Source organism: Echiichthys vipera (genome assembly GCF_963691815.1).
Source record: "Echiichthys vipera genome assembly, chromosome: 12".
NCBI lineage: Eukaryota > Metazoa > Chordata > Actinopteri > Perciformes > Trachinidae > Echiichthys > Echiichthys vipera.
In genome coordinates this window covers 20,152,993-20,175,999 of record NC_139837.1, presented here as the reverse complement: position 1 = coordinate 20,175,999, position 23,007 = coordinate 20,152,993, and the positions used below count along the sequence as shown (strand labels likewise).

The window sequence follows — 23,007 nt, the reverse complement described above, 5'->3', positions numbered from 1 at the left end:
ATCATAAATAAGTTATAGAGTGTGGGCTTTACCTACTGTGTAAAGTGTCCTGAGAACTTTTGTTATGATTGGGACTATAAATAAAATTGAATTGAACAATCGATCAGACAAAAAAAAAATTAAAATTTGATGACATCTCCTTGGGCCTAAATGGACTGTACGACTGAGGCGTCAAGCTTTTTTATTTTTTATTATTTCTTCGTCTTCTAATTTTCGGAAATGCACAACTTTGTTTGTACGCTGGCCAAAATGTAAATGCCCCCAAAATTGATACTGTTGTCTCTCACGACAATTCAGAACATTAATGTAGCAGGAAACATTTATTTTCTATGTAAATATATAGTGGAGTAATGTTAGCTGAGCAGAGAATGAAGTTACTCTCCCTCTGAGTGTGTTATAATCTGTTGTTTGTTTTGACAGACGGTCCCCAAATGCATGTGGCCCCACGTATTGGGCTGAGAGCTGTGTGGAAGCAATACCAGCCAAGTAGAGCACCTTTAAGGAAATTATGTTCTCACATTTTTTTGACTGTTAATACATTAACATTTTGTTCAGCCTTCATGTTTTAGCCACCAGAGATACTGAAGCAACAAGAAACAGAGAGACAGCGAGACAGCGAGAGAGCAAGAGGGCATTTAAGGATCAGGGGTGCGTTCAGGGACAGTAGGGCTGAGAGTACTCAGAAAGTAAAATCTAAGAACAAAGAAGAACAGAAAATCGTTTGGAAAGGGGAAACAGAGAGACCAGTGGCGTGAGAGATGAATCAGAGGCAGCAGGCGATGAGAGCTGTGGGCTCACCACACAGGAGGTGAGCGGGGTGTTTGGAGGTTTCCAGGTAATAAGACCCGAGGGAGGACATCCATAACACGAGTGTCTGATATTATGTAGGTCATGGGGCTGATGAATTATACAAACAGAGGTAGTGATGAAAATGCAGATAGACTGAGTAAGTGAGGAGGTAGATTGAGACCCTATTTGTAGTTCTGTTTGTTTCTTTTGGGGTGTTTTAGAAGTCCTTTGAGATTCTTTTGTGGTACGTGCTGCTCATGCACTTGATGCCTTTGAATACTCAAACACTGACGAAGCACAAGATGGAAATATCTCTGTACCAACCTGTCTGATCCGAGGAGGCGGAAGACTCTGCTTGGGTCACATATCTCCTGGGTCACCTGGGGATGACAAACACACAACTGACAACTTGTTTTCTGTGCATCTGAAGTACCAGGGGAGCTGAGGGGGCATTGAAAGCGTGACTTTGAAGAAATCCATCCAATCATCCAACAGCCAGATTGTTTTTAACGTTCAGGCTATAAATAAGGTGTTGTGTTCTCCTTAAACTGCGTGTCAAACAACCCCTGATCTCGAACCACTTATTGTGCCTTTAAGAACAAAAACTCTATATATTTTGAACAGCCTGTAGGTAACTGAGTGCTGTCTCTACGGACTCTGTGTTACTGTGTACAATCCAGTAGCTTACCGGCTGCAGTCCCAAGATGTAGCCTGACACTTCTGCAGTGTAAAAGACAAAGCCCCCTTCAAAACACACTCTCATGTGTCGGCATGTCATCAAAAACTTGTCGACAGATGCGAGATAGTCAGTGTGCGACACCTGCTAGGTGTAAGTCCTTGGTCCTGGGCGAGATCTGATCTGTTTAAGTCTAAACAAGAACAAGGTCTCGGGTGTTCAGAGAAGCACCCACTGAAGCCAGCACGGATCAATAGGCCTGCCCCCCTTGAATGCCTTCGCTTTTGAGAGGAATCATAACGAGACAAAGGTTGAATTATTTAGTGCTGCTCCCTGTTGCGTGACGGGTTTTGTATATGATTGAGCATGAATTTTGCATGGCCGCTGACATTTCAAAAATCCTTGTTGTGGGAGAGCTGTCAAACTGGGCTGGGCTGCAAACGGACCTTCTGTTCCATCTGAGTGCCACAGGACCAGGACTGACACGGCGAGCTTTGAAAAGGGTGGCCCCATATCATCGTATCACTTTTCATAAAAACAGAATGCTTCACCTCCCTGCGATCTCTTGAACTTTTATTCTGCTGCTGAACGCGACTCGTGATCAGGTTAACATGGAATCCCTCCGTGAAAGGAGGACAAATTCATTACCTCGGCCTGACACAAAGACACTTTGTCTGGCTCCACCTGAGGTCTAATCTCCCGGGATCACCTACAGCATGTAGCCACGCATATAAACAGCCAGCACTTAAGGTCTTTGTTGACAAGAGCCAGAGGTGTTTGTTCACGTGTGGAACAAACATGCTTGTATTCAGGGATGTGACCTCTGTAGTCACTGGGAACTTAAGAGACTTTATAGTGATATTTGGTATCAATATTGATAAAAAGCTTTAAAATGTTGAATTAGTTTGATTGTATTTTTTTAAGTCAAATGGCATCTTTTCTTGAGCAATCTGAGGTGTCTTTGTAAACATTAAATACTGTTCAAGCTTAGAATTGAAGTGAATATTCTTGACCACAGACACAATAAAGTTGCACAATATCAAAAGCGGGCACTTTTGTGAATTTGAATTTCAATGTGAAAGCCACCAAGCAGTTGTGGTCATGAGATATTTTACCTCATTCGACTTGAAGCTCTTCCCCTGCATGCCGTGTTTCCAGAAGGCCAGGACGCTGTCCTGAAGGCACACTGTGAGAAGAGAAAGGTAAGAAGCCATGTGTCATTTCACAACAGTCACTGAAACACAGTCAAATGATTAAGAGTACTTTACAATTCATTTTAAATTTACAAAAAGCGCCTTTGTAAATGTAGACCGCAACTTTACTGGATATAGAATCAACTTTTTTCTGTACATCTGCCAGCTTGTATATTACCCTTAAGCAAAAGGAAGTTTTAAATGTTTCAAGGTCTCACACAGAATTACAAGTATCTCTGTTTCTTTAAAGAACGTGTAAAGTCCAAGACTTTCTGTCTAAAATCTTACCAACAGATCCGATGCAGAAGTCAAAGCTGAGCTCAGATGCCAGCTTCTTGTTGGACTTCAGTCTGCCCTGGAGATTTACAATCTTCAAATTTTCTGGGGAGAGAAATAACAGAAGGCTGTAAGAAAGATGGATATCAACAGATGGACTGTAAAAAGCTGTTTGCACTCAATTTAATTTTGCGAGCTGGTGAAAAGAGATAGTACTTACGGTCCAAACACACCAACACCGTGTCTCTCTCCAGCTGGGTGACATGGATTGCATCCACCTGCTGATGAGCTGTTGGAAGGAAATGCACAGCATTAAAAATCCTGTTATCAAACATCCCTGTGGTAATATATTTCTTAGAAGTAATGACAAAATATATTTGTTCAACATAAGATCAGTTCATGGATAGTCCCTCTCCATTTCTGTATTAGTTATTTTATAATTAAACTTTTAGTATATCTACTTTTTATTAGACTGTTTACTGACTTAGTTTTCTGCATAAGTCATCCATTCTGCCATAACTTCACATAACACAATGTCTCTTTGTATTGACTTCAAGGTATTCGTATCCACATCTGAGTACATGTTTGACGTACTTGATCCTATCTCTGTGAACCAGGACGAGCAGGAGTTGAGGTTGATAGTCTCAAAGCGAACCACCTGACCCGGCTCGGTGCCCAGGCTGATGGCCACGCACACTAGAGGATACTCCTGCTCCGGGACCACCAGCATCTCAAACACCTTCAGTGGGCTGGGAAGAGGGAAGTCAAAGTGCTGCAGCAGAAAGAGAGAGTCGACACAGAAGTGAGTGTCAATGATGTAAAGCTAGTCTAAAGCTACACTTCTGCTTATATTTTTAGTTTATTCTGCTCCTTCTTTCCTTGCACAGATACATTTTTAAAATGCAACTACAGATGTGCCACTGAAAGATAATTATAGTACAATCTTATAGTAAAAAGTCTAGTTTTACGAGGATAATTTGTGGAGGGACAGTCATGTTTGAGATGACAAAAGAAAATAATCAATTACCTTGATGAGCATAAACCTCTGCATTGGCTCATACCACTGCAACAGGACAATCCCGGACTGCAGTGCTCCACACAAGTACTTGTGGCCTGTATATGGATTTCGCACTGTAAAGCAGAAAAAAAACATGTAGCTAGATTGAGCTTGTAACTCTTTATCAAGAGGATATGTTTTATAAAAATTGGCCTAGTACAGAGATGCTCCTCATGTATTGACAAAGTTTAATATGATGGAAGGGTGAGTAAATAAAACAGAGTGGTTGGGAAGAAAAGGCCACTCACCAATGCAGCACTTGTGACAGCCCTTTGTGTCGGGGATCTTAGTTGTCAGGGCAAACCTCCTGAGGAGAGAAAACAAGTAGTCAAGTTGTTGTGACGACAGTCTTAAAAGAGCTGATGACGTCTAAAATCAGGGAAGTCGGCCAGTGGTTCTCCTTTCTTTCTACTACCGCCGTCGTTTGTCACGATATTAGACAGTGAAGAACAAAAAGGCTGCACCGCATTAGTGTGGCAACATGTGACCATATCACAAAAGTGAGTGTTGCTGCAAATTGTGGTTAGAGAATGTTGCAGATGAGACAAAAAAACCACAGACATATTGGACTCACCGTGGTAAGATTTTGTCTGGGAAACGATGAGTCTGGAACTGAGCAGCCAGGCCGGGTTTCTTCAGCTGCTCAAACAGCCCGATGAGATTGTGAGAGTACAGCTGGAAGGTTTTCCCTACAGCAGAATACAGTATATTTAATCAGCTGGAAGGTTTTCCCTACAGCAGAATACAGTATGTTTAATTGGCTGGAAGGTTTTCCCTACAGCAGAATACAGTATGTTTAATTGGCTGGAAGGTTTTCCCTACAGCAGAATACAGTATGTTTAATTGGCTGGAAGGTTTTCCCTACCGCAGAATACAGTATATTTAATCGTTAACTTCGTGAGCAAAACCAGTAAGTACTGTAGCAGCGTTAAAGCCAGGAGTTCAAATATATTCACCTTAAATATGACAGACAAGAACTGAGTAAACTTTTCTACAAATATTTTATTATACAAATTTTTCCATTAAGCAGCTTTCACAAGTAGAAAGGTTAGATGTGAACAGGGGTAAAAACAGAAGTGTGACGATGATGATGATAAGCAAGATTACCTTCTGATGAAGCCAGTTAGTAGAATATCAAATCAAGCCAGGCGAGAGGAGGATGGACAGTGTCAAAGGGAGGAGGAGAAGAGAACAGAGGTTAAGTATACCAAGAGGCAAACTGCTGAAGATAAAACTGAAAGTAGACCTCACACTGTAATCCCATCCTCTACTGTTAAACCGATAAATGCGTCCTTGACTTGGACACTTGCGGTTTGGATTCAGATTACAGATGATTTGAGTTTTCTGACAACGGACGGCACGTCTATTTTAAAGCTGTAGTCGGCAAGGCTGGCAGATCGAGGAGACTTAGCCAGATTTTGAATTTTTACAGCTCTCACGCACCTCCCCCACTACCAGCACTCTCGTGCTCGTCAGTGCGTGTGCAGCAGATTTCTGTGAACATGCTCGTCTCTTCAGTATCGATCGACGGTATGGAGTTCACGCTACACAGTTTGGCTGGCTAACTTACTCGTAGAAAGCAAATGCTAATGTCATTTAGCGGATGCCTAGTGTGGCGTACATAACTGTTCAGACTTCTTAGATGACAATACACATTTCACAGTTTCTATGCTGATATTAATGTTGTGAAACTTACGATGTGATTAAAAGTATAGAGTATAAGCAGGTAGGTTCTAGTGATAATTACATTGTGACGTGCGCGGGGGGATCTGTGGCATGTGCACAAACTGTGATTGACAGTCAGCTCTCACACAGTCCAGAGTGGACAAGACAAAGGGGGAGGGGGATTTTTGCTCTAGGTGGACGTAGAGGTATGTTTTTTTTTCTGTTCTAAAACCAGCTGATTTATGTTGTTCTATCGGAGTAAGTGTCAGTTTCTGTGAACATGAATAAAAAAAATCTTGCAGACTACAGCTTTAATCAAGAAACAAACTACTCTTGCATTTGCAGTTACTGTACATTGTAACATACAGAGACCAATATATCTAAGTGGAACAGGCTGTAACGCCAGATATGTCGCTCATGAGTCACAGTTACACATATAGAGGCTCCCTTATTGCAAACAAAAGAAACAGTTATTTCAGGGCTGCAGATATGGAGTGACGGTCTTGCCCTCAGGGGCAGCAAGATAACACAGGACAAAGAAGCAGCAGGTTATGACAGTGGTCAGTGAAGCAGGAGGGGTGATAAGTCCATCACTTACCAGATAAAGACATCAGGTTGTTGTTGATAACGTACAGCCATGTACATTTCCTAGGAAACAGCTTAATATGGAATTATTTAAAAGTAGAAAAATCAGAATATAGTTGTCATTAGTTCTCAAAGAAGGAGAGAAGGGGTTAAAGACCATCAGTTGATAGTTTGCTATAAACATCATAAAGTCAGTCGGTGACAGTGCTCTCAACCAACTGATTGAGCTAATGTTAGCTTGACTAGCTAGCTTGCTATCAAGGACCCATTATTTAAAAAATTTAAAAAACTTAGTGTGGCTGTTAAAGCTGCCACTGTTATCAATCCAAACTACATGTGTCCTGCCAGAATGGAATGATTGACAGGCATAGCAACAGTAACCATGGGGGGTGGGGTTTAGTGAACAACAGACTCAATCACGATGCTTGTTTGCAATTACTTGTAGGTAAAGAAAAACCCTGTGAACAACTGGATATGCTCTCATCTCATCCAACTAAACTGCATGTTTGGTGCTTTCATATCTTGTGAATAACAACACTTTCAATAACGTGAGGTTGGAGACCTAATTTACCTGTTGGAACCACAGACTAAAGAGAATTAAACCCCGCAGAATGAGATGTTGCTGTTCATAACAATATATGTGGTAATCAAGATGCTTTAAAACAACACAGAACACAGCAGAAACGTCAGATGGGCTGGACCACTGTGTTTAACTATATCTTTAAATGTTACAGTTACAGCTAAAAATGACAACAGAAATGAACAAGTTTGTTGATATTAAATATATCTGTGATCTTGATTAAGCCACTTTGAGTCAAGAAAAGAGCAATATAAATGAAATGTATTATTATAATTAATATTAACCAGCACATGTCTACCCGGAAGAAATGTGTTGCTAGTACGACATCACAGTGATTCGGTCTATACACCCAATACACAGTTGAATGAGGATAAAAAAGTGAGTAATGATTTTAACTTAAGCAGGCTGTAATAATTGTTTTTTGCATTGATTTGAATTAATGTTACCTGCTCCATTGTGGCTTCATGCAGCTCATTAAGATTCAGCGTATAGATGCCATCCTCTGTCCCAAAGATCAGATACTGATCTAGAAGACAATCACAACATAAAATAAGCATGGGCTTAAATAAAACATGTTTGTGTTCCACACTTGTTGCATGAAGCTGTACCTTTGGTGTCTGGATGAATCCATGATGTGGCACAGTTGATCTTCAGTGGACAGCCATCAAAAACTTTAGAGAAACAGGCTCCCATCTGAAATGAAAAGCACCATGGCTCAGAACAGGCGGTCTCTGGCTCAGTGAAGCGCTAAAATGTCAGCCAGGGTTTAATGAGCTGAAGCAACCACAGAGCAGAAAGCTCTATGGACCCCAAACGGTCCATAGAAGCGCAGACTTGAGTTTTATAACAGTGCACATGAAACTAGGCCTGTAGGCAAGAGTGAAGACTGTGAGGGAATATGCAGAGGATTCACTAACCAGTACTTTAGGAGTGGGTGGAAGACCGTTGATAGCAGGTTTCTAATGAGAAGAAGAGGAAACAAAAAACCATAAGATGATATAGATGCAGAACACACAGACAAAGCAGCAATTATTTTCCATTTAGCGGCTTAATTTAGCTCTAGCCTCAACAATGAGAGGAACAAACAACAGTAAATTCTGTTTTCTTTTGTGTGTGGTCCGTCAAAGTGAGTTAGATGTTCAGCATGAGCGGATGCCAAAATTCCCTCTTTAACTGTTACTGTTTGGATCTGACAAGGGAAAAACATCATATTTGAGGTTTCACTGTGAGGCCAGCCAGCTAGTTGGAGACACTCCACATATAAAATAGACCCTCAGGCCACAGATGACATTTTCATCCTAAAACCCAATTAAACTTAAATTAGAAGTGTGGCTGATCATGAATGAAAAACATATTGCAACCTAATATATTGTGGAAAATCTTAAGACTTACAGGGAATTCCTTTTTCTCCTTTCGGTGCTGTCGGTTGGGGGGCACTTTGGGACTGCCTCCATTCACACTGTCATCCGAATCATTATCTGTCATGAGAGAGCCCATATGTAGCACAACTATTCACCGTACTGTCAAACATGCAGAATCTAAATCCAAAGATCAGACACATTTACATCAGGCTCCCTTACCTTTACATTCAGATTTAATGACAGCTTGTAAAAATAAAATAAGTTTTCTTTTAGCGTCCTGCTTGATTTAAGACGTATGAACAGGTCATTGCACACAAATATATATTAAAGAGAGAAATTCAGATGCTGAGACTCACCAGGATCAGAGGCGTGAGACAAAAGGCCAGGGCTGCTGACGCTCACAGAGAGGAAATCTGGAGACGAGTGCTCCCCCTTGTTGCCCAGGTTCTCAGGTGTGCTCTGTCTGCGAACCACCTGGCTCGGCCCATTCTCTGAGTTTGGGAACTTCCGAACAGTCAGAGACCTCTCATCATTAAGGCCAAGCTCCTCGGACGAGCTGTTTAATCGTGGCTGAAGGAAAAAGTGAAATCCATTTGGTATTAATTCAAAGCACTACATACACTTCTAACATTGATTCTAATTGCAAAAATCCATCCATTTTAGCCTAGCAAAATACTCAAAACCACCTCTATGGTAGTCCCCGCTGCAGTAAGGGTCTCCAGGACCATATTCTTCCAACACACACACACACACACGCACGCAGGCACGCAGGCACGCAGGCACGCAGGCACGCAGGCACGCAGGCACGCAGGCACGCAGGCACGCACGTACAAGATGAAAACAGTACCAGAGTATCTGGCATGTCTGGTTATAATTTATTATTTTTGGTCTTACCTTTGGGGGCAGAGGAGGAGGAACCCCTGGCTTCAGAGTTGACCTGAAATGGAGGTATTTTTTTCAGAAAGATATAAACTACAATAATGAATACTTTTGTGCCCATGATGAAATTTTAATGTTTTGACATTAACACACTCACAGCTCCACTTCTTCAAAGGCATCTTCAAGATGGGCGATGTGTCCCCTGCAGTAAATAAACAGTGATCAGTGTGGAAAATAAGACTCAACTGAGCTCAGGAGGGGTGTTAATGGTGCAAATGTAAATGTAGAGATAAAGAGAGGATGACTCTTGAGAAAAAGGGGGTGTATTCGTTCAAGCCATAGTGAGCATCATGGGATGGAAAACACAAGAAAATATATTTGCAGAGATGTGTTTACACTTCAAACAAACATCCTTGGAGTCTGTCATCATTGAATATGTTTACTATGACGTTTGTTTGAAAAATGAACACTCTTTATTTATCCATCCATAAAACTACATTCAAAGCCAAGTGATGCAACTTTTACCAAAATGCCAAAGATATTTAGAGGCTTTAAACCAGCAAATGGACATTACTGTACACCCCTGTCTGTGCAGGGTTAAATCTGAGCAAACAAGTCATTTTAATTAATTGCTACATTAATTGCCATTAAAGTATTTCCTGGTCTCTTTGTACAGCACACTGTTCTACCTGTCTCACACATGTATGCAGCAGTATGCAGTTTGGATCTACAGCTATCATCACACAACACACGGCGAATGTAGGGGGAGTCAAGGAGGGTGATTTGTGGACACGGTGGACGCTAACCCTCACTGCCAAAAAGGATGGGGACCAAGCGAGGGGTGGAGTGGATGACGTAGATAGGACACTAGAGCAAACACAGTGTTAGTGTTACCGTTGGAACAACTCGTCCTCAACACTTTTGAGAAGGCTCCTACGTGAGACAGGACGAGAGAGAGACCGACAGCCAAAAGAGGACAGAGAAAGTGGAAGGAGAAAAAAACAGTCAAAGCACATGGACAAGTGAGAAGGAGCCAAAACATTTCAAACTGTAGATGGGGAGAGTGAGGTCATGCACAGACACAGGTTAGCCTCAGTGGATAAGCAGGTTAATACGAAAAAACAGTGAGGAGCATCCATAGAAAAAGTAAATTATCCTCAGTGTCAACAATGGATATCAGACATATAGAACATCATATGTGCTTTCTTGAATTATACGTTGTTACTCAACACTACATCTAAGATTGTGTATCTCTGCATTTAGTGTTTTTAATATTAACAGACTCCAAATAATCAATATAAATACAGCGAGAGAGAGAGAGAGAGAGAGAGAGAGAGAGAAAGAGAGAGAGAGAGAGAGAGAGAGAGAGAGAGAGAGAGAAATATGAGCAGTTCCCGTGACAACCGTTTCAATGAATTACCTGGTTGTTATTCCTCCCTCTGCAAAGGGACTCCAGGGGGAAGGGAAGTCATTATCTTTACTCACATCCTGTGGAAAGACATGTCCAAAAATAGATCTTTTTAAAACTGCATTTTGTAATTTGCGGATATGCTTTTTCTTTGTCTACAAGCACGTGAAATGAATTGATTACGAGCAGAAAGCACTATTTAAATCCTAGTATTGATTAACCGAATATGATTGTCACCATTTCAGAATGAGCCTCAGTTTCCTTCCGGAGTGGTGGTTCAAACTGGAGCTTGTCAACTGTAAATAACAAAAAATGTGTTCAGTTTTGTTTTATTTTTTTTGCCTACACAAACACACCTTTGGCACTAGAGGGCATCAGTGCCCAACACACAAAGCCTTAAGTGTGCAGTACTCTGGTGCATTAGTAGCAGGAGCCATGGAAAACACACTTAACAGAAAATCAATCACGTGTAAGAATGAACCAAAAACAGATCGACTGCTTCCAATTAAAATGTACCTGTCAAAAAAAAGAGATCCTTCATTGATTTATTATGTTACTATGTGAATATTTGGTCTGGAGCCAAGAGTTGGTCACCAAAGACAAACACAGATTACACTTGACACTAACCAGATCTGTTCACTTTGAGGAAATATTGGTGAGAGAGAAAGAAATACATATAAATCACGGAACGGATTCCTCTTAGTTTAGGTTTGGGATCACATTCTGTCAAACAGCTGATCGCACAGAGAAGAGTGGCTTAGTATCCAGTATAAACATTGTGTGATCCTGCTGTAGTAATGAACGCTAAACTAATCAAGCAACTTTCCAAGAAATACTTCACCACATAATCAGCTTTTCATTAACAAAGAAACACTGTATTGAAGAATTCAGACCACAGATCATTTCTTTCCTGGTGTTTTTATGCTTGTGGTGTATGCTGATAATGATGAGGTGCTGCCATATTTTAAACAGTGAGGAGGTGAGTCACTAACAGACATACGAATACAACATACAGTCATTTGAAAGTGAAGTTGAGGAATCAGGTGAGAGGTACGAGTCAAACTTCCTTGTTAGGATCTGATTAGTCATCTACAATGTAATTTTATTTCAGTCAGTCAGACAGAAAACCAAGATGTTACAATGTCCAAATCATTCAACTTTATCCAAGCTAAACAAACAGTAAGTAGCCACCCCATGCAGAGGAACTCCCCTTATTAGTACCACATCTAATCTCAAACGCAATGTTCTGTTATGTGCTACGACATTATCCTATTTCGCAGAAAGTCTTGGGAGTGAGCTAGGGAATTATGCAAACACACACTGTCTCACTACACTGTCACTGACCTGCATCCCCCCTGTGTCCCTCAGTGAAGCTAGGACTTGAGCATGGCCCTCCTGGGTCTGTCCCATTGTTTGCTTCATGGAGGAGGGAAAGTCAGATGTGATTGTGAGAAATATAGATAAAACTACACAGAAAGTGCATCTGGTACGATCATAGTAAGGACAAACACAAAACACAATGAAGCGAAGCATTTATCGCTACAGATAAATACGACTAACATCCGATAAAGACACATATCTCACCACTGGACTGTTACTACATATATAACCGAAATGATGAAATGAGACAAATCAAACTACTGACACGACAGGCAAAACACAGCGTTCAGCTTTATCTACAACTACTGCCGACAACACAGACACACAATAACTTCCCTGAAGGGTTGCAAAATAATACATTTACACAATCTACGAAGCTGGATGATCTGCCAAATTCAGTATCAACACTTGTTGACTGAAAACCAAATTCCCGTGAAACCTCTTCAGCCAAGCCATTTCACATTATTCATTTGATAAAAAAATTAAGCACAGTTAACTTAATGGACTCTACTACATCCACTTTCTCTCCTGTGAATCCCCGGGCTATTTTTATACACACTACCACATGCTGTGGTCTGGAAAAGTGCCAGCCAGTGCTGTAGGATTAGTGGGATGACCCTCCGACAAGCCGCCGGACCTCTATTAACCTACACAGCCAGGCTGACGGACATGCAGGCCAATGACATGACAGGATAATGGCAGGGGGTTGGCCTTTTTCTTGGTGATGGGTTTGGGCTTTTTGTTTACTTACAGTCTATCTCTGAGCGTGTCCTCTCAGCTCTGGCTTGTTTGTTGGTGGAGCGTATGGTGTGTCTGACTGCAGAGAGGGGCTGAAACAAAGAGTGAAAGAGACAGATTTGAAGATAAGGAAATGGGTTTTGACAAGTTTCAAAAAGAAAAGAGCAGAGTAGGATGAATGTAATTAAATTATAGAACAACAAAGCTGAATTGTGTTTAATCATTTAACACAATTATGAAATATCTATTGAAGTAATAGTAGTAAGTCTGAGAATGCAGAGATACTTTTTGTACTGAGTCTATGCATCATCACATTATTATGCATCCCAGAGGGTGTTTGTTTTCAACAAGCTCCATTGCTTGCAGTCAATAGCCTTTAGGGTTTTTTCATTCATGGTGGCCAAGACAGTGCTACTGCTGTCAGGGGGAGAAAAGCACAATGGTCTTTTAAAAGGCACTGGTACCACCTCTTTGGCTGCCACATAGATGTGATGTTGATTCCAGTTGGAATAATAATGTCGATGGAGAGAATCAAGAAGAGGGGGAAGGGAAGCTTTAGGGGCGAATGAAAAACGTCTGCAAAGCTCACCTTTTACCTAGCCAAGTTGCTAAAAAAAGATGCACATACTAATATTTACATTCCCTGCTGATTAAGTCTTTGTTTGCATGAAACTCTGTTTCACCTCAAGATTTTCTATCATAAAATTCGACAGAAAGTGATGTTTTTTTCAATAATTTATTTTGTTTTTAAATGTATCTGCAACAGGGCAGTCAAAAAACATCAATGAAGGGCCACGTGTCATATTTCCAAGTATATACTTTCAAAAAAGTTTTCATTGTGTCTATATCTTCGATCACTTCATGGTAGGCTCTCTAGACAATTTCCTTCCTAATTTCTCAAAGCAAAGGCAACTTTACCACAGTCTTGGTGCTACTTTTTATATGATGCAGTGAGACATTACCTCAAGGTCATCGTCGTCCACTTCACTGTAATGCTGGTGGTTGTCTGGGTTGTTCATCTTATCCAGGAGGTCAACGGCGAGCCTCCTCGTCAAACCCGTCTGGGCCACATACACATGCTGCAGGAAACAAGACAGGACAAAAAGTTATCATAAACTTTTCCATCATTTAAGAACAACAATTTCTACTAGCGGCCTTGACATCCCAAAGCTCCATGCTAACTGGAACATCAAAATCCCTGCAGAAATTAATTTCAAAGTCCAAGTTTCACTGTTATAAAATAAATAAACTTTCTTCATTAATCATCAGATTCTGGGACCATAAGGATGAGATTCCTTTCCTCAGAGACAAGCACTGTGTCGATGATAGAAACACTCTTTGAAGAAGCTGCAGAAGTGCCTCAGTCCTGCTAGTACCTTTTCTTTAATGAATATGCTGTAACTGGATTTTAAACCACTGTTTCGGGCCATGATTTGACTCTGACCCACACAGCTAGAATTGCATCCAAATCACGCAGAAGCTTATTGGGACAACTGAGTTCCACTACTTCTTTGTCTGGCCTTCAGGATTCACAATTGGTAATGGAATAAATGCAATTTATAGTCTCAAGGCAGAATGAAGATATGACTTTTGAAACTTTGCTAACAAGCTAAATTTTCACTTTGAATCGGTTCCGACTAAAAAACTGTCTTCAATATGTCTATGAGACTAAAAAGAAATATTACCGATAAAAGTTTTTCTGCAGTGGGCCTCTTCTTTGGGTTCTTTGTCAGAGACACTTTCACAAAATTATGGAAGGCAGTGGACCTGGAGAACACAATTATTTTGTTTTAATGCAGTGATTGTGTTAAGTATCATAACTTAATCCCAGAATAGTGCACTGAATATTGTGGGGCACTCACCATTTGTTTTTGTCTTTTAGCTTCGGAGGCTGGAAGCTGCTCTTCGACATCAAAAACAAAGCCCTAAGGAAAAACAAAAAACTTTGATTAAGGCTACATCCACACTACTATGTTTCCATCCTAAGAAAATGGCGTTTCAAAACAAAAAGACATCCATCCACATCCGTATCAGAAATTATTACCGTCCATATTAACAGGAAAACGTACCCTGGGCCTGTTGGTGTTAACAGGTAGCAGATTGTCCTTCATTACTCGGCGGTTTAAAATTTTTTATTTTTGTATTAAAAATACAAAAATACTTCCGAGAAAGAACAACGGCGGCAAAAAGTAAGACCAAAGTTTTATTTGGTTGGACCTGTACTGAGTGACACATGAGTATAAGGTATAACGCCGATTGGAAAACACAGATTGGGTTGCAAAGCAAATAAGGCGACATATTAGAGTGGTATCGGGATCATTATCCATCACCATTGATAAGGGAAATGAGTACCCACACCAGAAGGATGAAATCACAAAAGGTACATGATCTACCTAAGACTGACTGACCCGGGTGTCTACGTCATCTTTCCAAAGGTCTCTGTTTTTGTCCGTCCAGACTAAAACCCAACTCTTGAGTTTTCTGACTAAAACGGGGTCAGCCATCGTAGTTTCCAAATGTCTCCGTTTGTAGGGGTTTGGAAATGCCAGAGAAGTGTGGACGTAAGATGTAATTAAAACAGATATATGTTTTTAAACAAAAATGTATGCTGTGGATGTAGCCTAAGAGTGGTTCGAAAATATACTTAAGTAAGGTGACCCAAAGTCAGCTTACTTATAATAGTCTAAACTAGGGATGTCCGATAATATCGGCCCACCGATATTATCGGCCGATATTGAGTTAAAAATGTAATATCGGGAATTATCGGTATCGGGTTTTTACAACCGATGTTAGTTCTGTAGGCTTCAGCATTTCCGAGTGTACCTGAATGCAACACGGGCCGTTTACAGGCGCGTGCTTGATGACGTATAACAACAACAACACGCTTCACTCGTAGGTTGCTAACCGTGGCTAACAAGCTTCAGCTCTCCCGGTGCATGAGATGTCCGTGGTTTGGAAGTATTTCCAAGTGAATGTGCGCTTTGCAATGACTGCAAAGCGTTTTGGTTATGAGAGGAGGAAACAAGGCGTCTTCCTTTAGAACATCACATTTGATCATTCACCTCAAGAAGAATCATGCGGAGTTATGCGCTACATCTGTGCAGCAAAGTGATGAAAAGAAGCAACAGCCGAGACCGAAAAACAAACGTTTTCTATCGTTCAGGATGCCGGATTCACCAAACGTGTGGAGTTCCTGGAGCCCCGTTATGTCTGTATAACGCCCAGTCGCAAGTATTTCTCAGACCAGTGCTGACCCGACTTGCACAGCAGTGTTTACAGTCACGTCGAGAAGCTAATTTCTGGTGCTGTATCCATTAGATCCAATACAGGTTAGCATGTTGAGCTTGACTGCTAATTTATTGATTGTATTATTTGCCAAGTTACAGCCGGTTACTCAGTCTGGAAAAAGAGGACTATGTTTGTTTACTACTCTGGACTGAAGCTATGCATCTTCCTTGTTGTGATGTTGTCTGTAGTGTTGTTTGAGGCAAAATATTCTCTCTAAAAACACAAACAAATAAATGGCACTTTTTTCAATAACTTATTTTGTACAGACTGTGTTTAAATTTGAAAAGCCGTGTTGCATTTATGTATGCATCCAGTGGGGCATCACAATAAAATTAGGCATAATGTGTTAATTCCATAATAGGTGATATGTGATGAATTTTGGTGTAAAAAGGCTGCATACATCGGTATCGGGTGATATCGGTATCGGAAATTAAGGGTTGGACAATATCGGAATATCGGATATCGGCAGAAAAGCCAATATCGAGCATCCCTAGTCTAAACGTATGATGAATTAAACCAGTGAAGTAATGAAAAGACGTGCTGAAACATTACACTAATACAAAAAGAGAAAGCGGCCGTAGAATTTTCTGAAGAAGCTCTGACTGATTATTTTTGAGGAAAGTAAAACATACCTCATCGGGTGCAGGTCAAACATTGGAGGCTGTAACTCGGCCAGCTCTATGGACGTAATGCCAACAGCCCAGATGTCACACAGCTGGTTGTAGCCACCGTTCTTCTCTACTGCTGCTACTTCTGGAGCCATCCTGCACAAATTTAGGACAAGAAAAAAAAAAAGAAAAAAAAAAAAAAGGGGGGGGGGGGGTGGGGGTAAGGTTGGTTATGCAGGCGGCCTCCAAGTGAAAACCAGTGCTGATACCAATAATGAGATATCCTGTTGGTCTGTGTAGGAAAGCTCTGCTTACTTTTGTTCCTTTGACAGTGTATTTAAAGGTTGGGCTCAGAGACAGGACAACGGCCCGGTAGTCGGTAAGGGTTCATTGTCTTAATCAAAAACTCATTGGCTTTTGTGGGAATTTGAACTTGTCTCTTTTAGGGGAAGTTAACTATTAAAAGTATGTAACTAATGCTTCTCCGAATGAGGAATGAGGAAAAAGGCTCCTTAAGCCTATTCAACAAAGCCCAGCACAAAGGCCCAATGGCTCATTTGATGAGGATGACACACTCACCAATAAGGTGTTCCAATGAAGGACTTCCTTTTGGCAATGGTTGCTGTTATTTTGGCTGCAACTCCAAAGTCAGCTGTAACAAGGTTTGACAGAGCTTTTCAGATTATGTAATTCACGTACGACTGAAAGATGCAGAGGAGTTCAAGTCCTTGAGAATTAAGATGCTAAAAGAACAACCTACCCAACTTCACATCCCCGTTGTCTGTGAGAAGTATGTTGGCACCCTGTAAAAAAAATAATCCCATAAACATTTATTTTACTTTGAGAAAACACATTTGAGAGATCAGAATAATATTTCAGTATCATGATGGAGGCTGAAAATACTAATCTGAACTAGTTCATAACAAAGTGCCAATCATGTGTTGACCTTTCTCAGTAACATCTGATCTAGTTGAAGCATTAACTGCTGGTCTTTTACTGATCCGAGCTTTTTGACAGTTCCACTGACAATGTTTCTGTTGGCTGTGACTGACAGTCTCCCTGGTGGCATCCTGCGGTGAGAGTAGAGGAAACAGGAAGTGCTTGCTGCGTAGAGCTGAGTAAAGATAATAGGTTCAGCCCTGACCTTCTGTGATAACACATGAGACTGAGGCTCCAGTCTGTGTGTGTGCAGCAGGCATGATCAACTTCAGCTCAACCGCAAAACCTCTGTACATGACACCATTGGTCACATGCTTTCAAGTGAGCACATCCCCAGCTACACTTTTCCTGTGACTTCAGTTCACACCTCTGCAGCGCTGATGTCTCAGACAGAAGTCAGACCTCTGGACTGCTTAAGGGCTTCTTTTCAGGCTACTTCTCTTTATCCGTCTCACTCCGTTACTTTTCTTTTTTAACTTCCATTCCTTCATGTTTTGAGATTTGTTTCCTACAGATTTTATTGTTAATCAGTTGGTGCTGGTAACAGGCAAAGTGTCTGTGTGTGGCACATAAGAATGGGACCTGAGCTAGATAAAACTCATGCTAAAAGAGAACAAAACAAAGTAGAAAAGATAATCAAGCTATGATATATGTACCTTGATGTCACGATGCATCTTGCCCTTGATGTGCAGATATCCCAATCCCTGCAAAGGAGATTAACGTATTTAGTAATGAGTTCCACCTAAATTCTAAACATTGAAATACTCTTTTAAAAGAAGAATTTAAAAGTGCCAATACCTGTATAGTCTCTCTGCAGACATATGCTATCTGCAGCTCCGAGAGAGGCCCAGTCACTATAATAACACAATGTCATTCAGTCATTGTATGCATGGGAAGGATTTTGCAATGGATGTACAATATTAAAAACATTTCATGACTGCATCTTACTAGTTATGAATAAGAGAAAAGCTCACCATGATAAATGTCCTGCAGAGATCCTCCACCACAATACTCCATACATATCCAAAGCTTCTCTCGACTGATAACATCAGAGAAAATTATTAAATTAGGAACTGCTACTTTGCTAGTTAGTTAGACACACTGATTATACAGCGTAGTAGCAAAACATAATTAAGCAGGGGAAACATTATACTAAAGGTTTCTTGTTGAACAAGTTAAGCTGTACAAGTCAGCAAACCTTCATGAAACAACTTCACCAGTACTTAGTACGTAGGCGGAACAATGAAAAATATTAACATTCTGGGTAAACTGGATGTCTGAGAAGAGAGATAAGTACAAAAATTGTTTCAACTCTCTGACAAAAAGCTAAAAAATAAGACCAGTGAGATTGACGAGATTCTCAATCACAACTATCCGACTTTTCACACCTTTAAGCAGGACATGGAAATGATTTTAGGCCAGGAAACAGGACCGAACGGAAATTTGAATTCCCCCAAATAAAACGGTGTTTTTTCAAATACAATTAATCTAGTTTTATAATAATTAACGCAGGGTGGGTTTTCTCATTAACGTTTTACAGTAACCATTTGTGCTCTATGTGGCAAGACTGTACAAGACATGCCTGCTGTGATAAGACATGCATCTCTCTGGACTAACAGCCATATAAAACAGATCAGAGGCTCATATTCCAGTTAAACCTGCTGGAAGTCTGAGGCAGTGGAGGGCGGACCGGCACTATTTCCTCTGAGATACCAGCCACAAAACATAGGCTCCATTAAAATATAAGCGCTGCATTCTGGCACTGAAGGGGCCTAGTCAGCACCAGTGAGCCCAGTTGAAAGGTTTGAGTCACACTTTCACACACAGTGACTAAGTAATTAAATACGTCATGTGAGTTTCAGGCAGCGGCTCTGGCTCGTTAACTCCTTTTGACAGTAACGCATGAATTCCACAAATGTTATACCTTGGGCTGGCTGTGAGAGAGGACAAAATACAGAGTATAAAATGACAAAGCAGGAGTATTTTAAGCTGGCTCTTACCAGAGGTAGCTCCCAAAGTAGGCCACAATATTGTGGTGCATGCATTCCTTCACCATGAAGATTTCCTGCTGTATGATGGAAAAGTCATCCCCTGGAAACAGAGGGAGAAATCAAACAGCCACATGGACAATTAGTTATAGTTTATGCTCAGGTTTCATTTTGAAATGTGATATTTTCTGTAAAGAAACACCTCAACATGTTTGTGGGCATGAAATAACCACAATTTGGATTATGATTCACCTACAAAATCTATAGAATAACATTTATGTTTTTGACACTAGAACAAACCTTGAATTGGAAATGTTGACAAAAACAACACTCAAGGCGCTTCAGATGATACAAAGGTTGCACACACCTTAAAGGTTAAAACTTAAAACTGTCCATTTAGTTTGCCGAACTCAAAGCCACAGAACTGACTATATGTTTCAATATTTCATGTCTGTGTAAATACAGCCTATTATAAAACAGCCAGTAACCATAGAAGGAACACCTTGTACTTTTAAAGTTTATGTGGTATCGGCGGATAGCCAGGCTGCTTTCCAGTTCAGCAAAGAAATCCAACATATCCGATCAGTAGGAAGTAAGAAGACAAAAATATGTAAGCCCAGCTGCTCCCAATTGTGCAGAGACATGGTCCTGGAATACATTAACACGAGGTTAAGATCTACCAGACGCTGCCAGCTTCTATCAACAGACTGTCATCAAAGGCATCAGTCCAGACTCTGCCAAAAACATTACATTCAATTAATTTTATTTTTTAATCATGGACATGTGTGCCAATTCTGCCTACCCATCTAGCATGTAAACAAAGGTCTTCTGATGGCTGAATTCTACAACCATCTGTGGTCTGAAAACAGAAAGAAATATTGACCTGCACTTCAGGACAATAAATATCTCCAGACGCTGTAGCAGGTGGCTTGTGGTCTAGCCTAATTAAAATGATACAGGGACATTTGAACTCTGGAAGAAAACACCTCTGGAGATACATCCCGTACCACAGAAGCATTTGTGAGCACACTAACAATATTTTTACCCAATGAAAAGAGCAGTGGTGTTTTCAGTCTGTCTGTGGGGTCAGGGGTTAGGCTCTCACGTGAGAGTCTGAATTAAAGTCGGGCTGGAATGCCAACACGTGCATAACTATTCAGCTGATGAACAACAAGCCAGAGAATTTCCTTGAACTAACCTTCAGCTACTAACTTGAGAATTTAGTGACATTAGAAGGCTTGAGATAATGTAACTATTAGACTTCGAAACTACATAAAGTACAACATCTATATATCTGCATCCCGAATGACGGTACATAAGGTAACTAGAGATGCACCGCTCCGATATTGACCAATAAGCTGGATCAGATACTGGACGAATGAGGCCGATCCAGCATTCCAATCCAGTCATTTCTGTTTAATTAATGTCATACACAGCAAGTTAATTAAGCCATTGTTTGTTGGGTTTCAGGCAGCTGCTATATTTTACAGTACATTTAAAATATCTGTTTGCAGTGCACTTTACATGGAAGTGTTATTTTGTTGCTCATCTACACTTTGTTATTTGTTGATAAATAATATTCAGTACATTTATATCTGTGTTAATGTGTTATCTTTTTCTAACACGGTTAAATGTTTATGTCAAGCCTGATGCCTTCACTCACATGGCAAGGTCTGCGGTTCATTCATTCAACAGTAGTATTGGATCGGTATTGGTATCGGCCGATACGCTCAGCCCAGGTATCAGTATCTGATTGGAAAAAACTGGATTGGTGCATCTCTAAATGTAACAACATTATCCTTTAGTGAAAGGGACAGGACATATCACAAAATATTTTGCCTTTACAGAGCTGAGATATTATGAAAAAGAAGTGCAAGTCACCAGTGGGAAATGTATTGTGTACATGCAATGCATTGGAAAGTATGTGTCTCTATATATAAAAGATGGACGGCTTGAAGGCTCCCAAAAAGTGAAGCCAGAACATCGCGATGGCCCTTGGTGGCTGGCTACAGTATAGAGCATAAACCCCAACCCATCAACGGGTCTCGATCCCGACTTGTTGCAAAAAACACAACAGGATTTTACATGGCAGCTTCGGATACTGCTATTAATATGACTTTAAACAGCTTTACTCAACTTCCAACTTAAAACCTCTTTATGAGATTTCTGTCATTTCTCAGCACCCCGCCACAGTCCTGTCTCTGCACGCTTGAGACCTGGCTTCAGTGATTTATTCTTACAACCTTTAATCCTGTCCTTTAATCCGTTTCTTGCTATAATTCTAGTTACAGATGCTTGACAAGTCTGTAAAAAGAATACACGTGTGTGCTCAAGAATGTCAACAGAGGCTATTGTAAAGTGCCAATCATTCAATTTGAACCCCTCCCTTCCATCTAACCGTAAATTAAAAGGTGTGTTTTTCACCGTTGTATGTCGTTTTTCTGTGGCATTATAGGGACGAACAGTAACGAATGTCTGAGTCTGACAGACGCTAGTGCTTCAACACACAGTTTTAATAATTTTCCACAGTCTTCTTTCTTTGCCACATAATGCTAGATAAAGGTCAACCTTTTGGGACTGAAATTACATAACACTGTAATTTCTAACTGCATTAGAAATTACAGTGTTATGTAATTTGTCATTTTACAAGGAGAACTACTGTTGATCAAACATTTTCAACATTTGTTGACAGAGAGAAAATGGTGCAGAGGTGAGGGACACCCAAACGGCCTGCAGCTGAATTTCTAATGGAAACTACCAGGAGGCTTGCGCCATCTTCTCAGGGACAGCAACAACAGAATCACTATAGAGAGCTATAGAGAGATGTAGTTATAGTGCGTAAAATAATTTACTACTTAAAAGTTTGTACACTGCAAGATGAAAAGAGAGAGAGAAAAAAACTCTCTTTTCTCCATCTTCCCTCAATAGTCAGTGAGTGAAGACCAACACTTAGTTGGTCTTAAGTAGTTGTTTACCATCCAACTAATCAGATTAACCTGCTCTGCGCCCTATAGCCCATCAAGCCACAGGGCTTCACCACTCCTATCTCCTTTCTCTGCCTGTCCCGTAATTCACAGCAGCGTCACTCCTCCTGGTCAAACCTGTTTGATTTTGTGGTCCGCCCAAAGATGTTTATCTGAAGCACAGAAAGGAGTGACTCTTGCAAAAAAAGTGGGGGTAAAGAGTCCTGCTTAAACAGGATAACATGGGCTAGGTAAATCCTTCATTGCGTCTAAAAAATTTAAAAAGTAAACATGGAACAAAGTAAATATGAAGGGTGTTTGAAGATGCTTATAGGAAAATCTGCCCAGGGCGATGCAACTAACATATATGCTCTGGAACATTTTTTGACTAGAAAATGTTGGGCTGCAACACGGCTATGAACCATTTTAACTTGATGTAAACCTTAGCTGTGCACTTAATTTATTTGTCTTTTACCATTTAAGTTTGCACATAATATATTTATTAAGATATATTTATAAAAGCTGTATTTATTCATTATTTGAGTCATTTTTAACCAAAAGCAAACCTTGGACTCTGAGGGAATTATGAAGGGACATTTTATAGGATTTATTCACGCACGCACAGATACAGGAC

The 23,007-nt window shown here is 40.5% G+C and overlaps 1 protein-coding gene across 1 annotated transcript in view; it reads right to left on the bottom strand.

The window, feature by feature from the left end:
- The window catches only part of map4k5 (mitogen-activated protein kinase kinase kinase kinase 5), a 30,892-nt gene that overhangs the window by 2,188 nt on the left and 5,697 nt on the right, over nt 1–23,007 (bottom strand). Inside the window, exons 3-31 of the mRNA XM_083924975.1 lie at nt 19,423–19,513; nt 18,397–18,461; nt 18,221–18,276; nt 18,079–18,126; nt 17,244–17,286; nt 17,063–17,135; nt 16,508–16,639; nt 14,450–14,512; nt 14,273–14,354; nt 13,550–13,666; nt 12,601–12,679; nt 10,707–10,765; nt 10,482–10,549; nt 9,219–9,263; nt 9,077–9,119; nt 8,539–8,752; nt 8,214–8,299; nt 7,739–7,780; nt 7,430–7,514; nt 7,268–7,347; nt 6,255–6,315; nt 4,566–4,680; nt 4,240–4,298; nt 3,962–4,065; nt 3,529–3,706; nt 3,155–3,223; nt 2,947–3,039; nt 2,581–2,651; nt 1,114–1,169 (exon numbers count right to left, since the gene is read on the bottom strand). Of these exons, the coding sequence (XP_083781101.1) occupies nt 1,114–1,169; nt 2,581–2,651; nt 2,947–3,039; nt 3,155–3,223; nt 3,529–3,706; nt 3,962–4,065; nt 4,240–4,298; nt 4,566–4,680; nt 6,255–6,315; nt 7,268–7,347; nt 7,430–7,514; nt 7,739–7,780; nt 8,214–8,299; nt 8,539–8,752; nt 9,077–9,119; nt 9,219–9,263; nt 10,482–10,549; nt 10,707–10,765; nt 12,601–12,679; nt 13,550–13,666; nt 14,273–14,354; nt 14,450–14,512; nt 16,508–16,639; nt 17,063–17,135; nt 17,244–17,286; nt 18,079–18,126; nt 18,221–18,276; nt 18,397–18,461; nt 19,423–19,513 (2,377 nt within the window). The remainder of the gene's footprint in view (nt 1–1,113; nt 1,170–2,580; nt 2,652–2,946; nt 3,040–3,154; nt 3,224–3,528; nt 3,707–3,961; nt 4,066–4,239; nt 4,299–4,565; nt 4,681–6,254; nt 6,316–7,267; nt 7,348–7,429; nt 7,515–7,738; nt 7,781–8,213; nt 8,300–8,538; nt 8,753–9,076; nt 9,120–9,218; nt 9,264–10,481; nt 10,550–10,706; nt 10,766–12,600; nt 12,680–13,549; nt 13,667–14,272; nt 14,355–14,449; nt 14,513–16,507; nt 16,640–17,062; nt 17,136–17,243; nt 17,287–18,078; nt 18,127–18,220; nt 18,277–18,396; nt 18,462–19,422; nt 19,514–23,007) is intronic.